Source organism: Cydia pomonella, chromosome 1, assembly GCF_033807575.1.
Source record: "Cydia pomonella isolate Wapato2018A chromosome 1, ilCydPomo1, whole genome shotgun sequence".
In the NCBI taxonomy this organism is placed as follows: Eukaryota; Metazoa; Arthropoda; class Insecta; order Lepidoptera; family Tortricidae; genus Cydia; species Cydia pomonella.
The window spans coordinates 45,749,724-45,777,664 of NC_084703.1; the positions used below are offsets into that span (position 1 = coordinate 45,749,724).

General features: G+C 36.8%; 1 protein-coding gene across 2 annotated transcripts in view; it reads right to left on the bottom strand.

Moving 5' to 3' along the window:
• Positions 1-27,941, bottom strand: part of LOC133524952 (prion-like-(Q/N-rich) domain-bearing protein 25) — a 48,619-nt gene that overhangs the window by 4,340 nt on the left and 16,338 nt on the right. For both annotated transcript variants that reach the window (XM_061861118.1, XM_061861126.1), the window contains exons 2-4: positions 14,790-14,894; positions 2,495-2,629; positions 364-501 (exon numbers count right to left, since the gene is read on the bottom strand). In XM_061861118.1, the coding sequence (XP_061717102.1) occupies positions 364-501; positions 2,495-2,629; positions 14,790-14,894 (378 nt within the window). The remainder of the gene's footprint in view (positions 1-363; positions 502-2,494; positions 2,630-14,789; positions 14,895-27,941) is intronic.

Sequence of the window (27,941 nt, forward strand, 5' to 3'; positions counted from 1 at the left end):
ATGGGTTTTTGAACAGCGCGCCAAGCGGGACGTTTTGGAAAGTCAAAAATCTCATACAAAATGACACTTAACGCAAACGCGTACGTCACGTTTCGCTGTCGAAAATATTTACACTAGGGGTACTGTAGACATGGAGTAGACGCCTAAGAAGATGTGGCATTGAATGTGCTGCTAGTGCAAGCCGAACTTCTATATTAAGTTCAGATACTTACGTGCTATCTTATAGCACCTGTTGTTGACGAACTGGGTGCCCGGCTTGCAGGAGCACGTATTCAGTAGACACTCCGAGTGGACGCCTAAGATGGTGTGGCATAGGATGTGCAAGCCGAACTGGTAGAGAATGTATGAAGTGCAGATACTCACGTGCTATCTTATAGCACCTGTTGTTGACGAACTGGGTGCCCGGCTTGCAGGAGCACGTGTTCAGTAGACACTCCGAGTGGACGCCTAAGCTGGTGTGGCATTGAATGTGCTGTTGGCAGTGGTCGCCAAATGATGCAACTGTGGACAAATCAAAAATAGAATAAGCCCTTAATGCTGGTCATGCATCTTTATTATTAATATACTGTTCGACTGTGTGATATGCCTTATGCAGTAGACCAGATTTACGTACTTTTAAGTCCAGGAAATTACAATCCACCTTCAGGTGATTAAAAGTTAAGTATCACTTACGGTCTTTCTTTACAAGAGCATAGATAAGTAAAGCCCGACCAGAAATATATGATTATTGTTTAGAGGGCGGTGTTATTTTCATGTATACGAGGACAGTTCAGTTTAGTATGAAAAATTTAGTTCCAACGAAATTCCGCAATATGGCGCGTGATCATATATTACTGGTCAGGCTTTATCTTTAATAGTTTAGGTCACGCGCGTAGGTTTCGTGGTTAGAATGGAAGAGAGCGATACTCCGATGACGCTTCCAGAAGAGGTGGCGTATGTGTACAACTTTGGCGCTAGCGTCGCGCTCTCTGGTTGGCCGCAGCCCTCGCCGATCATTTGCTTAGTATTTCCCTGGATGTTAGCGCATTGGAGTATTAGAAATAATATACCTAAGTAGAAAAAGGCGCGAACTTTACATTATCTATGGACAATAACCCTTCGCGCCTACATTTTTAATTTTTTTTTTACTGACGGAAATGGCTTGACAGACTACTCCTTATATTTTTCAAATATTTCGTATATCTATATTTCTTAACTAAGGGAATCGGCAACTTGTCCTTGGGCAGAGGCCTCTATAGCTTTTCATTTTCTCCTGTCTTTAGCAGTTCATTTCCATGTTCGGTCAGCTATCTTTCTTATGTCGTCTTCCCAAGTATATATACACACAATACAGAACCCCTAGTGTAAATTTATTCGATAGCGTGACGTGACGTACGCGTTTGCGATAAGTTTCATTTTGTATGGGATTTAGAAACAGCGCGCCAAGCGGGACGTTTTGGATGAACACAGGTGAGCCGTCGGAGAGTTTCAAAATGTTGCTAAAACTCTTCATGGAAAAATTGCGGTAAATAATTAAAGTATTGTGTGGGATTAGGAATTTTCCATTTGCATAATACAGTTTTCCTTTGTTTTTGAAATTTCCTAGAACATTTCAAACTTTTTGGAAACTTTGTGCAACTTCTTAGCGTCTTTTGACAAGTCCAATTTTCGGAAGCGTCAAGTACAGTCGGCAATAAATACATGTAAGTAAATGTGTTATAAAAATGAAATATAACGGAAATTTATTCTACTTAAATGTAGGTGGATGAATCAACTTTTTCTTGTCACTCGTTGCCCTGGCTAGGGTCGCCTGGGTCACTCTTTAAATCCTTATTTTATGGTATTTAAATTAACCAAACATGCATTTTTGTGGTAGTTATAAGCCGTTTCCACGGGCCATCTATAAAACACGGTAAACATGATATTGGGGTTTTCTGCAAAAGTTTTGCATTAATTATCCTTAATTTTTCATACAAAATTATTAGTCAGTTTTGTAACAGTCTATACAACATGTATGGTTAGCTGCGTTTCAAAACTGACAATTAAAAGTGGGATACTTTTTTTTATTGCTTACATCGATAGTGCTCGTGATTATGAGTAGAAATAAACCAACTTTGGTAGGTTTAAATAAAATACAGGGTAAACTTTATTCTGAAAATGCCCCATAACGTGGTACAAGAGATCTTATAACAAACGGTGTTAATTGTCACCTGCCTGACGGGACAAGGACAGTATAAAAACAAAATATAGCTGATTCACTCAGGTACAAAAAGTGGTTATAGATGTTGGCGGGCAATCGTAAACTTCCTGTATAATGAATGTCTTGACTGTGATAGCCATATTAAACCTATGGATAGGTTCGTTACGTTGATTCATATGCCCGAAGGGCAAACTGTCCAGAAAAAGTAGCCCGTCGACGCAGGGAACGAGGCAATTATTTTCATGTTTCATGATATGCCCAGGAATTTCATGATTTTCCTGATTTTATGAACACGCCGACACAGATATATCTTACCCTTCAAACACGCCTTCTCTGCGTTCTCAGTGGCGGCGTAGATGAACCCGTCTTTACACACACAATAGCTGCCCGCTTTGCAGAACGCATTGTCCGGGCACTCGGGGTCCGTGGAGCACACGTTGCCGGTCCGGCCTGAAAATATATTAGTTGTTGATATAATAATTAATAATAATAATTCATTATATATACGTCCCACTGCTAGGCACAGGCCTCTTTTTATTCACGACAGGGCTTGGGCTATATACCTATAGTCCCCACGTTGGCTAATTTCGTGTTGGGGACGTCACATACAACTTAAAATTTAATATAAGCGGTGGTGGCCATGTGGATACGAGTATGTTGTCCGACTTTCCATCCGTAGGTTGCGGGTGCATAATTCAAATCCTGGCCACCAATGAGTATTTGTTGATATAACTAAACGAAAAATATGTATAAAAATAGTCGATAACTTAAGACAAACTTGAGAGAAGTTGTGCCATAGACTGCATTAAATAATAAATACATATTATAAGACAATTATACACAGATCCACCTACAGTCCCACAGTAAGCTCAATAAAGCTTGAGTTGTGAGTACTAGACGACTATATGTATAATGTATAATATACTTAAATATATAGAAAAAATCATTATTCAGGAACAAAAATGTGTAATAAACACACAATTTTTTGCCCTAATCATGATTCGAATTCGGGACCTCTTCGTAGGCAGGGTCACTATCGACTGTAGAATTTTATTAATGTCAAATTATATCCTCGTAAAGTTCCACGGTCCTACCTTACAATTACAATAAAATTACACTTACAATTACATTGAAGTAAAAAAAAGTGATTACTACTATACTATAGTATTAATCACTTCAATGTAATTTAAACCATTTTCAATTGGAACAGAATTGTATATCTTTTGTTGTGTTCGTTAATACAAATGAAATTCAATAATATTTCCTTCACTATTAATTTCAAATAGGGATATTCTTTGTATATAAAATAAATTATTGCACACCTTGTACGAAATAAAACAGCAAATAATTATTAGAAAAACATATGTAGTGGTAATTTTTAGACACAATTTTTATAATAAATCGGATAAAACTATAAAAAGTAGGTGACTTGACTGTGACGTCACTTGTGCAGTTTTCTTATACATTTCATATTGGAATATCGTTATGGCAATTCTAAAAATAAGTGATTTGACTACTAGGAAAGTCCCTATTCAACAGGCAATTTTTTTTGGATGGTGTGCTTTAGGAGGATGGACAAGGTGGGTATTAGTAACAGAACTTTAAAATTGGGATGTGAATGGAAATAACCTTTTCTCAAACTTGCTATGAAATGTTGACATGTTTTACTTCAAACTAGGTCCAGAAATTCTACGTATCCGGTGCGATGAGTGAAGGTGATATGTAAAGGAATTTCATACAGTCTTACACACCTAGACCTGTAAAGCAACCTTCTTTTGTCTTTACAGGTCAAATTGTGACACAACGTCTTGGAATCCAACCAATAAATAGAAGTAGATTCGTGATTTATTTTTAGCTGTAAACCTACGAATAAAACAAATCGACTACAGTTTTAAAAGCACTATACAAATCTCGGCGAGAAACGGGGTTGCCGGCCGCGTATCCCTACACCTACTTGGCCTGCAACACTTCGTTTCCCGGCCTCTATAGTTATGTACTATTGTTCAACTTGTATTTGTCGTATTGTTCTTTGTGCTTTGTGTTTAGTTTGCAAACAGTCATATATTACTGATAACATTATCAGTTGATAAGATTGTTGGTTGACAATTATACACATTTCACAAGATTTGAAAACTGGAGTGAAGTTTTGGGTCGATCAACTGTATCTTGATGTTATTCTGTCCCGTCAGCCAGGAGACAATAATGTCATAGTTTCTAAGACCAGAAGAACTGTTGTTCCACGTTCAATCATATACTTAGTAGAGGATTATGGAAAGGGTGACTACGAAAAAAAAAACATGTTTTGTTAATGTAAATACTATAAAACCCGGGGTTTAAGCGTGACCCAGGGGAACATAACCAAAGCAACGAGAGATAAGAAAAAGTTGATTCACCCTTTTTCAAATCAAAAATCAAATCATGTTTTCTTATTGAGCTGTAGGACATGTGGTCAGCTCTTTGAATATTAGGTAAGGCGGTGGAAATCAATATCGATACGGACAAAGTGCCAAAAATATGTATACACGACCTTATTGCTCATAATATTAAGGTCACGGAATACATTATTACTAGTTCTGTAGTAGTAGGCACTATGACGTTTACATGATTGCCCAAGAATCCGTTAAAAAAAATATTCATAAATATTTTTCTTACTAACACGTATTTTAAAAAGTTCATAAAAATCGAAACGGATATAAACGTATTGTCTTCAAAATATTCTTCTTCGGCTTTTACACACAAACGCAAACATTTGTGAAACTAAATAAAAATATGTATGCTTTGTGATAAATTTTTATGCACAAAAATCTCGAATTTAAAAGAGTTAATTAATTAAAAAAAATGGAAGCAAAAATATTTTTTTTATAATTAATTAGAAATTAAATATTAATAGTTTTTAAAAATATCTAACTTTTGTTAGCACAAACTATAGCGTCTTCTCTTTGATATTCTGCTTTTTATAAGAACTAGGTCATATCAAAAATCGCTAAAAAAGGCCAAAAAAATACGCCGTAAACAGACGACTTATTATTATTACGACAAAATATTATTAGGATTGGTTAAGTTTTGCAGAAGAGAAATGTCGAGAACGAAACCTCGATTTCTGAGATTTTTACGGAGGTTTTTCGCAGAAGCTGCAGTTGTCCTTATCGCACTAATTTTCGGAGCTGCCTCCGTGAGCGCGACGGAGATATTTACCATTTAGTTAAGAGCCCGGTAACGATTTTAGAGCAAAAATTTAAAATTTATATATTTAGTCATTGAAATTGTACACCTTTTCTTACGTTATATCTGAATAACAAGTATTGGTTTCCATTAGCACGTCTTCACATCTTGCCTTTTAATTATGACGTCGCAAGCGTGCGTCCCCGGTAATACGAACGAGAAGGGACCGTTTATCAAAAAATCATCAAAAAATTATGATGGTAAATTATACAAAATGATGTATAAGAACAGTTTCAGCAAAGCCCAAGGGTATAGGGACCATGCGCGTTGGAGGGTCTGCCATCTTGTGGTCTGAATCGGAACCATAAACAGGCACATTTACACGTCAAGTGTTTTCTTGTGCATAGTAGGTTCTGCCATCTTGTGGGCTACATCGGAACAAAAAACATCACATTTATGCCTCGCGCCAAAAATCTGACGGCTCCTGTGCTGCCTCCTATAGTTCATGCACGCTCCAGCTGCATCAGCTGGTACCTCTTTAAAAAAATTCCTTGCAAATATTCGTCATACTACTATGTTTACATATTTTATGACACTTGTAACACAATGTAAACTAGTATATTAATTAGTGTACTAAACTAATAAAGATAAAAAGTGAAGGTTGTGATGAAAACACTTCATCTTGTAGCGTGAGATTACATCAATTTGTTGCCATGCTGATAAGTTTAAGGTTTTTATGTATTTTACTCAAAAACCGGACGCCGAGGATACCATAGTTAGAATAAATTTAATAAATAAATAAATAAATATTATAGGACATTATTACACAAATTGACTAAGTCCCACAGTAAGCTCTATAAGGCTTGTGTTGAGGGTACTTAGACAACGATATATATAATATATAAATATTTATAAATACTTAAATACATAGAAAACACCCATGACTCAGGAACAAATATCCATGCTCATCACACGAATAAATGCCCTTACCAGGATTTGAACCCGGAACCATCGGCTTCGTAGGCAGGGTCACTACCCACTAGGCCAAACTGGTCGTCAAAATTTGGTCAAAAAAGTGGAAAAAATACTGTCTTGGGTGAGACTTGAACTCACGGCCTCTGGACTTCAAGTCTCACCCAAGACAGTAATTTTTTCACTTTTAAATTTATTCTAAGCTTAATAACGTTTCTGCTTGTGAAAAATTAATTTGATACCATTTTTTTTTGTATTTGTTGTTATAGCGGCCACAAAAATACATCATCTGTGAAATTTAAACTGTATAACTACTCATGGTTCATCAGACAGACGGACAGACGGTCGGATAACGGAGTCTACTAAGACTCCGTTACTATTACTTAATAGGGTCCCGTTTTACCCTTTGGGTACGGAACCCTAAAAGCCACTAAAGGGGCCCGCTGATTACCAGTTCGCTGGACGATATCGGCCTATCAGTCTTCGCAAAAACTTACAATCGCTAAAATCATAGGCCGATATCGTCCGGCGAACTGGTAATAAGTGGGCCCCTTTATTTACATTTTTAACGCCTAACGTAAAAAATTACATGGAAGTTATAGGGCCCCACAAAAGCGTCTCTCGAGCGTCGGCGTCTAGGCAACTCTATGCCTGCTGCTCTACGCAACGTTGGCGCAACTGTCAACTTATCTCTATGGCTGCTGCTCGACGCAACGTTGGCGCAACTGCCAACTTATCTCTATGGGTGCTGCTCGACGCAACGTTGGCGCAACTGCCAACTTATCTCTATGGGTGCTGCTCGACGCAACGTTGGCACAACTGCCAACTTATGAAACTTATCTCTATGGCTGCTGCTCGACGCAACGTTGGCGCAACTGCCAACTTATCTCTATGGGTGCTGCTCGACGCAACGTTGGCGCAACTGCCAACTTATCTCTATGGGTGCTGCTCGACGCAACGTTGGTGCAACTGCCAACTTATCTCTATGGGTGCTGCTCGACGCAACGTTGGTGCAACTGTCAACTTATGTCTATGGGTGCTGCTCGACGCAACGTTGGTGCAACTGTCAACTTATCTCTATGGCTGCTGCTCGACGCAACGTTGGCGCAACTGTCAACTTATCTCTATGGGTGCTGCTCGACGCAACGTTGAAGCCAGGACCACCAGCGTATGCAGGAAAATTAAAAATGCCCAATTACTTTTACTATTCTCTGTATAAAAAACAAATGATGCAACAGACTCATAATCCATCTTTTTTTACTGGTCAAGATCCCACGGTCCTATTGTATCCTCCCTAAAACCAAAAAGACCTAAGTAATACTAAATTATTACTAAATTACGATCTTTTGTTTGAATAGGGCATAATCAAAGTTTGAATCACAATTGGATTTTAAGCTTTATTTGTAGAATGATAAGGTGTACATTTAGTTACAGTGTTTTTTCTAATTAAAGGTCATTGTTCGATCATCTTTTGACCCCAATAAAAAGTGTTGGGCGATGTAGCCGAAGCTACGTTTTCGGTTTCGGCTGATACCAATTTGTTTGCTTTTTGAGTCTGTTTACAGTTACGGACTTTAATTGTTGACCAGGCTACGGTTAATTCGAGAATCGAATAGTCTATGTCTGTTTTGTCTCTATTGCTGTTGATTAGATTAGAATGACAAGGACGTAGACAATTTTCAAAAGTGTATGTTGGCGGCACTTAATTAACCGTTTTGGCCTAACGTTTGTTGACTTGCAGGTATTAATAGATTGCTTTATTTGGAGCATATTTACTTATAAATGACGCTAAGATATGATAAGTAGCTCGAAGATATACGAAGTACACGTGATCAATGTAAAATTAGTTTTCCGGGGCATTTTTCACAAGTCTATTATTATGGAAGCGCTACTCTACACCCAAAAAAGGAAAAAGTTTAATACTTAGTGTGGAAGTAACGTAAAGAAAATTTAGACATTTGAATAGAAGAATTATAATTACGACCAATATGCTTTATTATTATTGCAATATGCTGCAAAACGAATTAACAATAACATACTTTTTAATAAAGTGATTCGCACTGAACCATATTTGCAATTAAACCGAAACCGATATCAAATTACCGGTATTGAGATCAGTGATCACCCTAATCGATTCTATTCGCTCGATCCGAAACTAGAGCAGCTACAATACTGTAAATAAAAATGCACCTTAATTCTAACACAATACAGTTCAATTTGCAACGTCCATGCGTTAATTCGCATTAGAGCCTTTTTTTAAGATCTATTGATAATTAGTTAAGCTGAAATGGACTGTATGCTCTATTAATTTGAGTGTACTTTTGTTTGTCGCTAGAATGGAGTTACGTTTTTCTGAAATGGAACGTTCAGTTTGAAATTCGAAGACGCATGGACTTTTTTAATCGCTTTGTTGTTTTCATTGCTTATTGAGTGGAAGCGAGCTGCCCGCTTTGATATTAGAAGTTCATGCATATCTGTCTCTGTCATTTTTGAAAGAGCGATGGAGATGGATATAGAGTAACCGTGTGATCTGACCCGGTAACGGCCAAGATGTGGTATATGGCAGTTTTGTGTCAGTGATTGTTATTTGTTGTTATGTTATAAATTTGCCGTCTTTTTCTACTGGCAAATCTGGTTTGCCAGAGTATTTGTTATACAAGGCGCAAAGTTCTTGTTTAACACGTGCTAATATTTATACCCCGAGCAAGCAAAAGATATTAAAATTTAACTACGTTGCGTTGCGAAGGTTTTAGAGCCACCCCACTCTAGCGTCTGCTGCTCGACGCAACGTTGGCGCAACTGCGCAGCGACGCCATTTTCCATAGCGCCGACTAGACGCCGACGCTCGTGAGACGCTAGTGTGGGGTGGCCGTTAAGGCACCAGAGTTAAACAAAATTTTCAGAACAACAAGTAATGTTTTTCTTAATGATAACTTTATTTTATTTGACTTATAGTTTATAATGTAATAACTTCGCTAAGTTTAGTACCATTGTCAAGCCTGTAATTGTCAGTTCGTGTAGGTAAGGTACTCTACTGCAAAGACGTAAAAACCGGCCAAGTGTGAGTCGGACTCGCGCACAAAGGGTTCCGTACCATTATTTATAAAAACGGCAAAAAAAATATGTTTGTTGTATGGGAGCCCCCCTTAAATATTTATTTTATAATGTTTTTAGTATTTGTTGTTATAGCGGCAACAGAAATACATCATCTATGAAAATTTCAACTATCTAGCTATCACGGTTCATGAGATACAGCCTGGTGACAGACGGACGGACGGACGGACGGACAGCGAAGTCTCAGTAATAGGTTTGGGGTCGGCAACGAGCATGTAACTTCTTTGACGACTGCTTACCATCAGGCGGGCCGTATGCTTGTTTGCCACCGACGTATAATAAAAAAAACCTCGGATAGTAAGTCAAAAGCGTGAACAAAGACACTATAAAATAAGGTCTAAATTACTACATATTTATATCACAAAGCTAGCATGTACAGTCGCCATCAAATATATCGGAGCGGCCCATGTCGTCACAAATATCTGAACAAGCACTTTAACGCCTTGACAGTAAACGCGTGTTCAGATATTTGTGAGCGCATTGGCCGCTCCGATATATCTGATGGCTACTGTACAGGCCGCGCCGCGTAGCCAACGTTACAATTGCTCCGTAGCGTGTCGTAGTCATCTCTCTCTATCACTCTTCGAAATTAGTGCGACTGTGACAGTTGCGTTTCGTTCGCCACGGTGCGTGAACGATAGGCACGTTGGCTACGCGGGCAGTCCGTAAACTCTAGCGATTTCGGGGTTGGTCTCATAGTGAAAGTTGTTCAGCATGACCCACGTATTCAAACATAACAATTTCAGCCGTATAACCTTTACGTGGCCCACTGATTACCAGTTCGCCGGACGATATCGGCCTGTCAGTTATTCGCGATTGTCAGCTTTTGCGAATAACTGGCAGGCCGATATCGTCCGGCTAACTGGTGATCAGTGGGCCACTTTAGGTTGCGGCTCAAAAAATAACCGATATTAGTGAAAATCGGTTTGATCATATTGGTAACAATTACGCAACTATAGCGAAAGAATGGGTTGTGATTTCTACAGTTTGAACTTACTTAAAACTTTAAAGACAATTATGTTTATAAAAAAAGTATCATTTATTTCTTTATAACCAGACGTAGAAGTTTTTGTGTCAAAATGTGCTTGAGAAAATGAAACATCGGCAAATATTTTATCGATAAGTAAGTCAGTCATAGATTAATGTAAATTCGCAAGAAATTTCAAGAATTCAAATCACTTACAAATCGGACCACTATTTCTTAATAACATATAATTATATAAGTAATTAAAAACGTAAAAAGTAGAATACAATGTCAAAAAATTTGAAAACTACCAATGGGTATAGTGGGTATATCAAAGAAAATATCTAACGTGTTGTGTATTTCGCGGTAGCTATCTTTTTATACAATGTTAAAAATATCTATAATGTAACATCGATATAAACTAAGGTAACATCGATAACAGATATTTACGTCGAAATTTAATTTTGTCAGTCACTTTATTTTGCCACAAGAACTTCTTCGTGTGTTTATAACCGAAGTTAAAAAGAAAAAGCCCTTGCGGTGGGCGATTTATTTATTTCGCTCGATGGTGTTCTTTCTTTAATACTATCTCCACTACTAGGCATTTAAATTCTATTAATAGAATAGACTAGACTAGATTCCTAATTTCTTCCTAATTTCTATCGGTCGTATTTGAAAAATAGCATGTCGCCGTTTTCCACAGATTTTCGAGTGACGAATTCGAACGCACGAAATTCAAAAATCGCCAGTGTCCTAACTTTTGCTTTTTTTAGAACACGAAATTAGAACCGCAAAAGCCACAACCAACCGGAGAAAGCGCAGTAATGTGTTTCGGCAAAATGGCGGCAAATCCATCTTTTCCGGTACACTCGGCTTAATTCGCTGTTTTAATAAGAATAAGAGTAATATATTTATTTCAAGAATTTGGCATTAGAAGAGCAGCAGTACATTGATCCCCACACTAGGCTCAGCCTGTCACGTGGGAATCTCAGAGAAGTATCGAAATGGTGCGGTTCTCATTTTAACAGAATACATTATTGTTAAAACTAAATTAAATAAGATTTTTTTATTATATGACTAACTATCAAACTAAGCACAAAAACAGTTAAAAAGGTCTCAGTAAGTTGTATGTAAGTGAAAGTGTTTATGTGAGGGTATTTGTGTATGTATGTGAGTATGTATGTATGAATATGTGCGTGTGTATAACTACGGAATGTGAGAGAAAACAATATATATAATCACATTTTATACCTACGTCTATTTTATAAAAACGTATATTTTATGATTTTTTTAAGTGGAACCTATAAACCTACAATATATTATGCTGAAGCGATCGACATCTAAGTCAAAGTAATTCGTTAAGATTTAGGGAAATGGAAATTTCATCAAAAATGTACGTTCAGTTAGGATCGCAAAGCTAGTCTTCCCTCTTAAGATGCTGTCAACACCCAATGTCCTTGAAATTGATGTTACTTAAACAGTTTTTTAAGAAAGACTATTTGTTTTAGTCAAGTAAGAAAAATATATGTTCATATTAATTATATTTCAAAGACCGTGGTTGTACTCGATACATGATTGGACGAAATCGGCTCGATAGAAAATAATTGCAAAGATTGGTCTTAAAATCACAATTAAACGGTTCTATGTCTTTATTGTTTTGACTTATGGGTCTGCAATTAAAATCACATTTTCAAAACATTTATATCTAAACCGCTATTGAGTAAAATATTACACTAATAATCCACTTTTTTTTATTTAAATATATTTCTTATTATTCCCTTGCCCAGGCCCAGTAACAAGCGACAGTGCTATCTCATTTACTCCGATACAAATAGACAGTGTGCGCGCTTTAGGTATTGACGGCCTCTTAAGTACTTCAAATCTCTTTTGGTTGGGCTTAATTTAAAGAATAGTTGAAGGAATATGATTTTACAGTACATATGGTGCTACTTTCTCGCACATGTGCGGTAATGAGCACTTTCCGTGCATATGTCGAACGATAGACGCGCGAATAGGTAATTCGCAACTCGTGTCGATTTAAAACACTCTCTTCAGTCGTGTTTTAATGTATCTATTCTGCACTTTTATCGTAATTTACAAGCTTTTATTTCCCTTGCTCTGTTAGTATGTAAGTTTGTTAGTGTGGGTCAAATCTCAAACCAGTGCGGTTATAATTGATTTCCGATTGAGTTGAAAATTTGCTTACATATGTAAGTCGGGGGACAATGCAATATTATGGTACCATCGAGCTGATCTGATGATGGAGACAGGAGGTGGCCATAGGAACTGTGATAAAACAGTGCAACCTGTGTGTTTTGGGTTTTTAGAATTGTTTCGATGATTATTAGTTGCCTGTGGTAAGAAAAGTACAGTTAGCGATAAAAGCTTGTAACAAAAATGATTATTTTGCCAAAAACTTAATTATTACTCAAATGGTACATTTCTAAATAAATTAATGTGTCATACTTCCAAAAAATGTCTACAAGCAATGGAAAGTAGAGGCAAGGAACAAAATCTCACCAAAAAGTGTCCGACAAAAAACCATAAATAGGTGGCGCTACAATACCTACAATACTTGAGTAAAAAATTTAATCATAGACAGCGCGGTTCACTCCGTCAATAACGCCTAGGTTCTTAGCTACTCTAGCGCTACTCTGGAGAGATTTGGAACTATTATTTATAGCTGACAGCTGGACACATTCGCAACAATTCTGCCTTAGGAGTTTCTGTTCCTTGCCTCTACCTTCCATAATTTGACATGACAGCTACTCCATATAAAAATAGGCTGTCATAAAGACCCATGTAAAGACCGTGTCATTCACGTTGACGCTCGCCTTGACTCGTATTGTCATATCGTTAAAGGTTAGATTTGACAAATCTGCGCGTCATCATGGATGACACGAACTTATATCTCTATTTGTACAAGTATTCCAGGATGGCCGATAATTCTGGCGCATTGTTTCATACGCTATTGATGCTGACTGTACAATAATCGAGAACAAATTGAAAATCGAACGACTGTTGCTAATTTGTTAACGGTTTTTGAGACGTGCAAATTACATCGATTATTGGTGTGGTAAATCTATAGATCGCTTGGCTAGATGTGGCATAAAGACGACGAGATACTGTATGGAGTGTGGAATTAAGAGGAGTGGCATCTCTTAATGGTAGAACTCTTGCAAAAGTGTTCAGCTGTCAGCTATTAATAATAGTTCCAAATCTCTCCAGAGTAGCGCTAGAGTAGCTAAGAACGTAGCGTTATTGACGGAGTGAATTGTGCTGTCTATGATTTGATTTTTTTGTTCAAGTACTCTAGGTATTGTAGCGCCACCTATTTAAAGTTTTTTGATGACACTTTTTGTTACATGGAGATTTCGTTCCTTATCTCCACCTTCCGTAGAGATACTGAATATCAATTGACGCTAAATGTGGAAAAGACCGTCTTATAGTACATTGTGTATTAAGGGCACAAGAATTTGTGAACAAGTGTTAATTAAGCCCGAAGTCGGAGGCGAGGGCTTAATTAACACGAGTTCATAATTCTTGTGCCACCCGTGCACACATTGTTTAATCTCATCATCTTTGTGAGGAAAAAAACTAAATTTTAAGCAAAATAATTCTTATACGGTGACATTTCAAACATTCGTCGGCCATATTTGTCATTGTTGACAGGTGAGACATGTGGCACAGATCCATAGCCGGATGGATTCAGCCACGATTGAAAATTGTGTATAAATATTTTAAACGGGTATTAAATTAATTAATTTATATATAAAAATATAAAACATACACAAAAAAAATTAAAAGTATCTATTTTAAAAGTATACCTCGTTGCGTAGAAAGAAATTGAGAAGATGATATAAAAATTGCCCATGCATTTATTTCATTATGCCCATTGTAAAAAAAAAGGTATGCTGGCATACAATAACACCGTTTACGAGCAAGTGTGATGAAAAAGCTATATAGCCACTTTTCACTCCTGCGTTTGTACACATACTGCACTTTCATATGGTCGGTAAAGCAGAAGGATTCAAACTCTTTTCCTTACTATACTTGCCGCAAAACTAACTGGCGACTAAGATAAGAATGCTATCTTCTTTACCCTTGTTAAGACCAACCAAGAGTGAAAGAGATGGCATTATGACACGCCACTTAGTTTTGCGGCAAGTATATGTCTTAGCGACGTAGGTACACAGGTTTCTTACAATTCAAACGCGCATACACTAACATCAGGACCTCTAAATGATGTCGTTCAGTTATCGTGCATTTCGCACGTACTTGCCCGTAAAAGTATTGGCACGAGCGAGACGCACGATAGCTAAGTGACATCACTCAGATATAGTTCTGATGGCAGTGTACGTTCGAATTGACCTGTGAGTATGAAAGCATAAGACTCACGTTTTTCTGGCGCCTGGGCGCTCGTCCGTTGAACGTTGGCGACCACATACAGGGCCAGCGCGAGCACCGCCTGCACGTGCATTATGGCCGACGGGCGAGATGCGACTGAAAAAAATAACGTAATAAATGCGTGGAGGTTGACGTATGATAGTGGTGCGTTTAGAACCCCTAGTGTAAATTTATTCGATAGCCGAACGGGACGTACGCGTTTGCGTTAAGTTTCATATTGTATGGGATTTTGAGTTTCCAAAACGTCCCACTTGGCGCGCTGTTTCTAAATCTCATACAAAATGAGACTTAACGCGTACGTCACGTTTCGCCGGGGACCGGTTATACTTTCTATAGAAACAAAGTGTCGGAAGCCTCGGCCCGGCCCCAGGCCGTTCTAGCGTGAGTCATCCTTTAAACAATTTTTGCTACCGACTGAAGCAAAACTTTTCACTAAGTAATTCAATATTAATCATTCAAAATCATCATTTAAAAGTCAATTCTACCAGACAATAGAAACGAGGGTAAATTCAAAATTTTCCCACGAATTACCTACTTTGCACTCTTGTATGTCTAATATTGATGTCTTTTCATTAAAAAAAACTTAAAAATAAGTCGCAGGCTTTTTATTTATTTTTTGTTTAATATTATTTCTAAAGGGGACACTGATTACCAGTTCGCCGGACGATATCGGCCCGTCAAATATTCGCGACTATCAGCTTTTGCGAATAACTGACAGGCCGATATCGTCCGGCGAACTGGTAATCAGTGGGCCCATTTCTTCTCCTCCTTCTTCCTCGCGTTGTCCCGGCATTTGCCACGGCTCATGGGAGCCTGGGGTCCGCTTGACAACTAATCCCAAGATTTGGCGTAGGCACTAGTTTTTACGAAAGCGACTGCCATCAGACCTTCCAACCCAGAGGATAAACTAGGCCTTGTTGGGATTAGTCCGGTTTCCTCACGATGTTTTCCTTCACCGAAAAGCGACTGGTAAATATCAAATGATATTTCGTACATAAGTTCCGAAAAACTCATTGGTACGAGCCGGGGTTTGAACCCGCGACCTCCGGATTGCAAGTCGCACGCTCTTACCGCTAGGCCACCAGCGCTTATTAATCAGTGGGCCCATTTAAGCTAAATAAAACGAAGTATAGTTGAACTGTTTTAAAATATTATGTAAATCATGCGTTAGTATGTCACGGGCTTTTCTAAAGTACACTGATAACGCAAACTTAGTAGGTAGAGCAAATTCTTATCTAGGCATATTCACAACATTACCAAAATACCGTGAGCTCTGATCGTGAAGAATTACTATAGATTTGGAGATCAAATAATACTGGGGCCAAAAATGGTGATTGTTTTACTAAGGTATGATAAGATGATTAATTATTATGCTGGAAAAAAACGGTCACGGGACAGATAAGCCCTGTATGTACTGTACCCTTTAACTGTTAGCTTTTGGCGAGGCCATTTTGAAATTACGAAATATAAACGTCTTGTGCGGAAGATATTTATAAAAATATTGAGATATTTAAAAGAATGCGTGCATCATAGTGATTTTAGTGTATCATACCAAACCTGGGGGCCTACCGCGAAAACCGAAATTCGCAATTTGCGGGGATCTTTCTCTTTTACTCTCACTAACACGTAATTAGAGTGACAGAGAAAAATGCCCGCAATTGACGAATTTCGATTTTCCCGGTAGCCGCCCAGGTTAATACGCGTACACGACGCTCCATAACTATTCCATCTTATATCTTTAAACGAGCAATTCTTGTGTATTTATATATTTCGGGGTTCTCGGAAACGGCTCTAACGATTTGGGTGAAATTTGCATGGGGGATTACAGGGGCGAATAATCGATTTAGCTAGGTCTTATCTCTGGGAAGACGCGCATTTTTGAGTTTTTATATGTTTTCCGAGCAAAGCTCGGTCTCCAAAATATTACATATAATGCACGTAGACATAAATATTTGACAGCGTTAAGTATTTTAACAGTATTAAATAACTGTTTGGGTATAAAGTATTCATTTGCCGACTTGCTTTAATTTTTCTTAGGTATACGCGTCTAGACAAATTCCTTATAAATGTCTGAAATACAATCGCAAAATGGCATTACGAGAAAATACGGGTCAAAAACGTTCGTAAAAACTATCGTTTTTTCGTTGATCATTACAAAAGTTAACGATTTGTATAGAGTTAGACCAAGGTATGTCTGTAACGATGTTCATACGGTCACGTAGGAAAATATTGATACGAAAAAAGTGCCAAAAATATATTAAGCTAGAGTATACATATTTTTGGCACATTTTTCGTATCGATATTTTCAGACGTGACTGTACCACACGCTGTGCAAGCGTTATTTATACGTCATAATTTTATAGAAGTTTGACGTTTTGAATAAATCTTAAGAAAATTTTATTGTATTATTTACAACTAATATTACAAGTAGAAAGGTCCAGTTAATCCGGTTATAATATTAGTTGAAAATTGTTGAGCATTAGACTTTTCGTTCGTCGCGACATCTATTGTCAAGTAGCAGTACTGATAATGCCACTATTCGACTATGCCCAAGAAGAGCGTTGTCTAGGGGTTTCTCTCAACCTTGACTGACACCCTAGTAAGACATAAACATTACAACAATCTAGTTTAATAGTGTTAAACTAGCTAAGATGAACAATAATTCCAAGTATTTAGAGCCATGCTCCACGCTCAGGTGCGCGCCGTGTGAAGCGGACCTAAGGCGGTGGGGCGGAACGTTTACTTCAGCTTATCATTACTTTTGTGGGCGCCCTAATTTCTGGTCGATCTTATCTAAATCGATTAAGTAATGTTTATTAAATAGCACTTTGAGGTTAAGATGAAAAGCGTATGTAAAATTAGGACCCGGGTACGTCCTTAAACTACGTCCACAAGAGAGGTATGGGCAATGTGAATGTCATCTCGCTTTGTGTGGTAGGGCGCAGCACAGCGGATGTCATTCCAAATCTAGAGCAGAGCCCAACTGGGGAAGTACCTCCACCTTACAGAAAACCGCAGCCAACTAACACTAGACCCTACTCATAGTGTTGTGTACACACACACGCAGGCATACTTATAATCGAGAGCATTCTTAATGGCTAATTATTTTATTTATTATTATTATTTATTAATCAGGCAGGCAGTTGAAACAACTGATAGTTGCCTGTATCTGAGTGATCTTCGCTTAATATGTATTCTTTGCGCTGGTTAAGTATTTGTCTAGTCTGTTATTAAACTGATTGACATTCAGTGCTGAGACCACATCTTCTGGTAGTTTGTTCCATGCTTTGACCACTCTGTTGCTGAGAAAATGTCTGCGGGGGTTGTTTTTAGACAGTTCAGATATTAACTTATATTGGTGGCCTCGCAGACGGGTGTTACTATTGCGATTGTACAGGTCTTGAAACTGCTCTATATCGTAGTGTCCCGTCAGAATCTTAAACGTTTCAATCAGGTCTCCGCCTCCCGGCGATCTTTTAATGTTGTGAGCTTCAGCACTGTAAGTCTTTCTTCATAAGACATGTTTTTTAGTTGTTTCGGTATTTTTGTGAAACTACGTTGCACTTTCTCAAGCATCTCAACATCTTTGACGAAATAAGGACTCCAGACTTGATATGCTTTTCAAGGATGGGTCTAACATATGTCTTATATATCTTAAGCATGAGTTCTGGCGTTAGGATTCCAAAATTATTATTATTTGTTATGTATTTTTCATAAATGTTAAGTAAAGTACCCATTGATGCAATATACTTACCTACTGTTACTACTATCCTTATTGTCGCTATAATTAACTAAGCCGTTATGATGTGTTTCTTTTGTAATTTAATTTGTTATTATTATGTTTTTAATTGTGTACCTAACTACGAGCACGGGAGTTAACTTATTGTAATTGGTAATTATGCTATCCTCCGACCGACCGTCCTAGTCTGGGAGCGGTCTGAAAACCAGCGCCGGGCATCTCGGCCCAGCACACGCTGAGACTGGAACCCTTTACCCAATATTTCTACGTTAATCATATGTATAAATAGGGTTGTTTCCATCTACAAATCTTAGGGCAGAATTTTATTGTATCCCAATAAATTCTTTTGGATTATAAGAACATGTTAAACTACTTTTAGGGGACCTGTAATGACCATAGACCACACGTCACGTGACCAAACTCGAAACGTCATTGAAGATTCTGATGACGTCACAACTCTCGGATTGACACTGTTGACAGTTAGGCGATAAACAACAAATGTCAGTTGACAGTTTGTATCTTCTACGTGTGTAGTTAGTTATGTGTCAAACCGTAAACTGTGACGTCACACAATTTTCAAAGAGCGTTTTGGGCGCGAAAGCCAGGGCCGGATTTAGGGGAGGGCAACCGGGGCTACTGCCCCGGGCCTCCACAAAAGAGGGGCCCCCACAATAGTGAATTCGGAAAAGTTACCATTTTATTTGGAAAAAACTTTGGGGCCAGGGGGCCTCCACTCCTTTATTGCCCGAGGCCTCCAGACCTATAAATCCGGCATTGGCGAAAGCATCTGTCAAAATATATTTTGTTAATTTAACATATTTAAAGCCGTTTTTAGTATAAAAGTTGAATTTTAGGGCAACTTTTAGTTAATATAGAACGTAATACAAGCATTTCAAAAAATTGGAAACAACCCTATTAGGTTGTCTGGAAGAGATCGCTTCTTAGCGATAAGACCGCCTGTTGTTACCTAACTTTTACGTGTTTTTTCATTTCCTGTCTATTTTTAAATGTATGGTGCACAATAAAGAACATTTACTTACTTACTTACTTATAATTCTTTTTCTTCTTCTTTATTATGTAATTTTAATTTTGTTTTATAGTGAACCTGTAATATGTGTGGCAATGAAAAATATATATTTTTTGTTCTTATTATTCTTGTGTTGTATACGTAAATGTCCATGCCAACTTTCATGTAATTTAAACACCATGTCGTTTCCAAATGAGAGCAAAACTTTGATTGTATGGAAACGGCATTTTGGAGGCGGGTTCGTGTGACTTAGGATGGTATTCCACCTGGCCAATTTCTTTGACTAATGTGCATTGCGTCTCGCTCTCTCATTAAGAAAAATGTGAGATGCAAATACACAACGGATTTAAGGTAAAAAAATAAAAATCGTAGTCAATGTGTACAAAACACGAGTGTTAAATTGAATGCAAGTCATATGAACTGTCAATAATGAATTCAGACATAAGTAGAAGTTAAAATAAAGTGATTGACAAAATCAAAATAAATATCGACATATCCTTATCGACGTTACCTTAGATATAGATATTTTTTAGTGATAGATATTTTTAACATTGTATAGAAATATAGCTACCGCGAAATACACAACACGTTCGATATCTTCTTTGATACACCCATTGGTAGTTTCCTATTTTTTGACACTATTCTACAGTTTACGTTTTCATTTTTAAATACTTAATATATGTAATAAAGAAATTATGGTCGGAATTGTAAATTACAGCAAGTAGAATATACATCTTTTAATTGTTAATCCATGACTAACTTATCGATGTTATTATTTGTCGATGTTTAATTTTCTCAAGCACTCGTTTTTGCCACAAAAACCTATATCTTTGAATTAATGATAAAATGATTTAATTCCGAACTTGCATGTAATTTTCGATTGCGGTATTTGCTCGATCGACTGAATTCATTGTACTCTGAAGTTAGCAATGTATCGAATATCGCATACAAGTTATTGAAGCGATTAAATAAGGCCTTGAGAATTTAAAGATTTATTGGTTAAGTATTGTGTCAAGTCTCAGATGAATTCATGCTTAGAGAGAAGAGGGGATTAAACCCAATGAGCTCCGTGACTAAAGGAGGGTCGGCTAATTGGGTTATTTGACCAATAATCTAAGACTAGCTAAGAGCTCCGTGACTAAAGGAGGGTGGGCTAATTGGGTTATTTGACCAATAATCTAAGACGAGCAAAGAGCTCCGTGACTAAAGGAGGGTGGGCTAATTGGGTTATTTGACCAATAATCTAAGACTAGCTAAGAGCTCCGTGACTAAAGGAGCGTGGGCTAATTGGGTTATTTGACCAATAATCTAAGACTAGCTAAGAGCTCCGTGACTAAAGGAGGGTGGGATTGGGTTATTTGACCAATAAGGGCAAGCTAAGCGTATGTCACCGGAAAGGTTATTATAAGTTGTACAACTTTTACTATGTTAGGTAGGTAGTATAGGTATAGTCCCAAATCTTAGTGTGAAAAAAGTTATCGCCTCAAAAAGGAGTGTGAGTTGAAACGTAATTTTATAGTTTTCTTTCGATACTAAGTTGTGATGGTTTTTTTTAATGTCGATGGATTCGTTCAAGATATTCTAGTTTTTTATTCGTTTTCTTTAAAAAAAAAACTTTTTTTTTAACACAGATTTGACAAGTCTCGCTGTACAAAAAAATATATATTAAAACACCTTTCCGATAGTATGTCGCTTATTCTTATTGGTTCATAGGCCAGTGTTCATATAAATCTGCCCATCCTCCTTTGCAAGCCACAATGTGTTTTGTTCTTATTTTAGGTTCCCCCCACTCCGGTAACCACTTTGCGTAACCACTGTGATGACCTGTTCCATATGCGTACGATACGAGCCTACGAAAAGGGGAGACGGGGGCATGCTGACTTTTCGGTATTGTACAGTTGTTTCCATCTACAAATCTTGGGGCAGAATTGTATCCTAATAAATTCTTTTGGATTATAAGAGCATGTTAAACTGCTTAACTGCTGTAATGACCAAATTTTTGTCAATATTGAATTTAAACTATCTTTTAGCACACGTCACGTGACCAAACTCGAAACGTCATTAAGATTCTGATGACGTCACAACTCTCGGATTGACACTGTTAACAGTTAGGCGATAAACAACAAATGACAAATGTCAGTTGACAGTTCGTATCTTCTACGTGGGTATGTAGTTATGTGTCAAACCGTAAACTGTGACGTAACACAATTTTCAAAGAGCGTTTTGGGCGCGAAAGCATCTGTCAAAATATAATTTGTTAATTTAACATATTTAAAGCCGTTTTTAGTATAAAAGTTGAATTTTAGGGCAACTTTTAGTTAATATAGAACGTAATACGAGCGTTTAAAAAAATTGGAAACAACCCTATTGTGACCCATTTCGTACCTAGTCACAATGACAATAGTATGAGGTCTCAGCGACTTTCATGTTGTTTGTCACTGTGTCAAGCTACGAAATGGGTCACAAATTAAATCTTTTGACTGTATTGTGTATCAATAACCGCGAACTTAAACGTAGGTTTTAGTGCAATATATTTTTTTTTATTTAGTCTACTACAACATTGTAATTATCTTGATTAGAGTTTAAACTAACCTTTTATATTTTAAAATGTGGAACTGGTGGCTTTCTCGCTTCATATTTTCACATTTATGTTTGCTTTGACCACATCTAAATCAGACTTTAAGGAACTGTAATAAGGACCATCACTTGTCGAGAGAGGTCTAGACAGTTCGATGACAGCAACTAGATTTGACGATTTTCGTACTGAAAACAAGGCTCGGAAACCGTTTTTAAAATACCGGTAAAGATCGGTTTATTTCAGTTTTTCTCCGAACTTTTATAAGAAGGCGAACGTTTTAAGAACTTTATTGTACCTAAAAAACTGGTTTATGCGATAAGCGACGCTATGGCCAGTCGGTGTGGTGGTGTGCCACGTAAACATACACGCCCACATAGGTTTTTATTGATCTAAACCGGTTAATTTGACAAAAACTGTTCTCATAAAAACCGGGTTTTCGAGCGAAGCCGAAATAAAAAGGTTTTTTCGCCAAGTACATGATAACGGTTTGGAAATTTAACCGGTTTCCGAGCCTTGGTACCAAACAAACCCCACAAATAGATATTCTAAAAAACCAAATTGAGTCTTAAAACTTGAAGTAAAAATTTAAATGGAGATTTTGTGTGGGTTGGTTCCTGTTTGCAAAATAACGTCCGATTGTCCTAGAAGAGAGACTAGTTCATTATTCCTGTTACGCAATACTTATTTAAGTATAATTAAGTTAGTATTCGTCTACCTCTGATGCTGTTTTGATAATAAACAAATCTTGTAAAGTTGATTTAATGGACGCTCGATAATGGTCTGGTCTGTCATTGCCTTTTTGTCCGTTTAGATACCGTTGGTGCTTGTTGCGTATGCAGCTGTAATGTCCATCCAAGATATGGTTGAACCGGACCGATACACTGTTATGTGTACGATGCTTAATTTATATGAATAATCCTTAGTTAGTCGTTATGTTGTATGTTCTTGTTGTATAACTTTTTCCTATTTACTTTATGTCTATCTTCTTCTTGTCTGTTACCTTCCGTGATTCTTTTCACTTGATTGTCTCATCGGAAGATCAGCGCTAAAAGTAGCAATATGCTGAGATGAGGCCATTTCGTGATAGGTACTTTATACTTTCTATATTTTTGTTTATCTTGTTTGTGTTTACGAATAAAATAATTCTATTCTATTCTAGATACTCTTCGCCCCACTCTCCTCTACGTATACCAATGTATGTATGTATGTTAGGGCCCTGTCCACAGCTATTATCCGCGAGCACGCACCGTGACTTGCGATACTTGTACACTTCCATAGACCACATTTGCAACGCCATTTTACTTTTTTATGACCATTTAGTTCAACATGGAAACAGATCGAACTATTTTATTTCGTATAGTGCGTGTCATCCACGTTGACGCGCAGATCTTTCAAATCTAATCTTTAAACACATGACATTATGAGTTAAGGTACGCGTCGTCGTGAATGACACGATATTATATATGACATTCATTTCAGCATACAATTCAATTTGTTTATAACTTATAACATATTGGTTTTTAAGGTCATTTGTAGTTTATCATGTTCTCTTGGTCTGTTGCACTGAAATGGGAGATATAAAAGAAACGTTGATGGCTTTGGCGTTGATTTTCTTTATGAGAATTTTAATTTATTTATAACTTAAAATATCAATTGCCTTGTATAATGTTATAAAGAATATAAAGAAAAAAACGTGCCTCAGAAAAATCAAGAAAAAAATTATGCTCGATTAGATGGCGTCATATCATACTGTGGCAACTACCAGTCCGGCAATGACATAAACGCTGTCGAGAAAGTAACTTACTTTCTATGCATCTCGTTCTTACTCGCATATAGGTGCGAGCGAGATGTATAGAAAGTAAATTACGATCTCGATAACGTATATGTCAGTTCTGACACTGTCAGTGACTCATATTACGGGTACTTTTATATAAAATCTCTTTGGTATAAGGGGTCATCCATTAATTACATCACACGATTTTCTATGTTTTTTTACCCCTCCCCCTCCTTGTCACACATGGTCACATTTGGCAAACCCCTCCCCCCTGGTGTGACGTCACATTTTTGGCAATTTTGTAAATCGGTAAATAGAATTAATATTTTATCAAAATATTTTTGATAAAAGGAATATTAGTAATTTTATAACCCAAAACTGATTAGGAAAGAATATTTAAACGAATAAAAGCGATTATCGTTCCAAAAACTTGTTATTTAACTGTGTAGCGAAAAAATCTTAAAATAAATTAAATAAAGTTTCGGTAATGCTGAAGTTAAAGTGACGTCACAAAGTTTGTGACTCCCCCCTCCCCTTGTCACAACATGTCACATTTTCTTGACCCCCTCCCTCCCCCTAAACGTGTGATGTAATTAATGGATGACCCCTAAGGTATCTTATATTACGCGGCTACTTTCAAAAGATAATACTTTTACTTCTAAAAGTGAACTTAGACTTCTGTGAATGGGTTCAAATTTTGCGTCCATTTTCCCTAATAACGATAAAAAAAACGATAGGCCTTTTTTGGTGCAAGTACCTCTTAGGTGTCCCTGTAACTAGAACTTTTGGCCCAATAACTTACGAAAAAAATATAAAATTTGTAGAGTTGGACCAAAGTAGCATTTGCAACAAAGTTAGGCCATCACTTATATAAAGTTTATTTGAAAATATGACATTTTTTATGACACAACCTCACTTTGTTATATACGCCTAATGGCCGTCTCAAGTAACATATAAATAGGGGTTGCATCCCCAGTTCCTTAGTCAAGATAATCTTTAAAATGTGAGATTAGTAAGTATATATTTCCTTCTAATTGTTTGTGGAAATAAACAGTTTAATTTTTTTTTAAATCCCGCCATGGTATATGAAATGGGGTATAGCTTAGACGAACTCTAATATTGTGATGAAATGTCACAAAACCCCGCATCATTAGTGCATTATTAGTTTAGGTCCGCTGGGTGTTCAGCTTCTGGAACGATATTACACTAATATTAGTCTACGATCCCTTTTGTACGCTGCACCATGATCCAATTGACCGAGCGCCAGCGTGTCTCCCGATGTTCTCTACAGGTCGCAATTCTCAACCGAAACTCGTGAAATGTTGTGAGCAGGTTCGATGATTATAGTATTTTATACAACCGTGATATAATAGAGATTTGATTATACCACTATTGTATACAATACTTTTTCTACGAGTCAATAAAAATAATACTTTAAACTAATAAAATCATACATAAAACAAGCCAAAACTATCGCGAGCAACCGCGATACCTTCATACTCGTACGCGCCCGCCGGCGGTGTGGTCAGCGACACCTCGTAACTCATGAGGCCCTGGTACTTGCTCCTTGCTAAATTCAATTTTTAGACAGTTTTTTCTTGATTTTGGCCACCGTAGCCTATGGAGACTAACAAGCAATGGTAAGCGGTTTTCGTAGTCTATGGATGTTGCTATATTAAAGGTGTCACATGTGCGTTCAACAATAAAATTGTTTCTACTATACATCCTAACATATGTAAATAATTAATTTGAGCTATCGTTTTGTTTCTTCCTCTTGACCGCGGCGAGCTGTGATTGGTCCAGTTGACTAAACCGTTTCGAAATGAATATTATAGTTGAGTTGGGAGCCCATACATGAAAAGTACCCAATTACAGTTTGGTATACGAAATCTTAATTCAATCATTACAGTCGACGAGTAGAAAAAATAGTTTTTTTGACGATTCAGTGTTTTGAAAGTTTTCAAAATGATGGAGCCGTAATTTTTCAGTTTTAAATAGTGCTCGCAAGATGTAGCTTACAGGCAACAATTACCTGTACCATGAGTCACGGACAGTGTCAAAACTGACATATACGCTATCGAGAACGTAATTTACTTTCTATACATCCCGCTCGCACTTATATGGGAACGAGCGAGACGCATAGAAAGTAAGTTACGTTCTGGATAGAGTTTATGTCAGTTCCGAACTGGTAGCCATAAAGTTTACAAACGTCTTTGAAAGTCTATTGTGTTTTTAAATTTTAACTACATATATTAAATCCAAAATATATTGAATATTGTTATACAAATATATTATTCAGAGTTGGCAAATACATGCGGAATATAATGTCTGACATAAGTCCACCACGAACAGCAGGCAAAAAAGTATGGTTAACTGCGTTACAAAACTGACTAATAAATTTTGAACGGAAAATTAAGGATAATTAAGGCAAAACGGGTAATTTTTTTTCTGAAAACCTACATTTACATTAAGTTCCCGTTATTTTGAATGACTTATGAAGTTAAAGCCTGACCAGTAATATATGATCAAGCGCCACATTGCGGAATTTCATTGAAACTAAATTTGTGGAATTATCTATGAAAAGGGACCTTATTATCGATGTCGCTTACGCCGCGCACTGCGTCGCGCAGCGTTGTATTTGTATCGGAGCATCGTTTATAACGGTGGAAGCGCCATCGACAATAAGGTCCCTTTTCATAGATAACGTCACATTTTTCATACTAAACTGAACTGTCACCCTATACATGAGAATAACAGTGCCCTTTTGACAATGATCGTATATTTCTGGTCGGAAATAGTTTATTCTCTGTACCGCTTTATTGTGTTAAGTACATATATTAATCTTAGATTTGTTATGGAAAATTCTTGTAGACAAGCATAACGTCATACGAATAAATTAGCATTCGTTTTCTAGAATCTGTTCAAATTAAGAGTAAGTATAATATATCTCTGTGAATTCTTTTATATATGTACAAAGTGTAACAAAAATAGTGGGGATACTGGCATTATTCAGTATTGTGTTTTTAATTACAAAAACAAAAAAAAAAAACGCGAAAAAATATTAAGAAAAAATTTTTTTTTTCGAAAAAATAAGGAGTTATTCCAAAGATAATGATAAGGAGAGCCGACCCCACCTAAAGTGAGATGGAACAAGGAAGAAAAAGAAGGTGAATATTTAAATCACATTGTTGAAAAAAATAGAAAGCCAGTTTTTAGTACGTTTAGTAATTTCTAGGATTGTAATATGTAACCTGCTAATTAAAAAAAAAATTCTTACGCGATAGCATATTTTTACATAACACGTATGTTAGCAATAATTTTTAAAATTCGCTGAGCACGATGTAATATAATATTAATAATAACTAGTGACATGATTATTAAATACGATAAAACTCGCCGAGCTGCCAAACTTAAAAATAGTCCTAACAATATTTAAGCATTTAAAATTGTCTTTACACCATAAAATGGGCTTACTTTGCTCCAAATTCATGGACAAAATACTGTGGTAGGTTTGAGGTGTATGTCGATAATTGGGTACTTGACACATGTTGAATATTATAACAAAATTTAGTTAAATGGATAGAAAATGATCCATCCAGTATAAAAACAGTGTTTTTTTTATTGAGATTATAAAAAAATACAAGCCTCCAAAGTCTTAAATGGAAATTGTTTTTTTTTTGTTTTTCAAAAATAGAAAAGAAAATGGTACCATTAGATTCCTTACATTTTATTGAAAAATAAATTGTATGACAACTATACACATAAACGCAATATTTCAGGGTCAAAATGGCAATTTCCTTGATCTACCATACATTTAGAACAGACTTATATAATGTGACGTTTCAATCGTCGAGTGCGAGCGTCAGACTTTAACTCTCATTTCTGACTTTTGTGTTGCTTAAATGCCATGAGTCCTATATAGACATTTGATCCTCAGGAAAATCAAGATCGATTGACATTATTTCCAAAAAACTGTCAAGTAGCCAATTGATTTAAGAAGTTAAGAAGGCACATACAACCTCTAC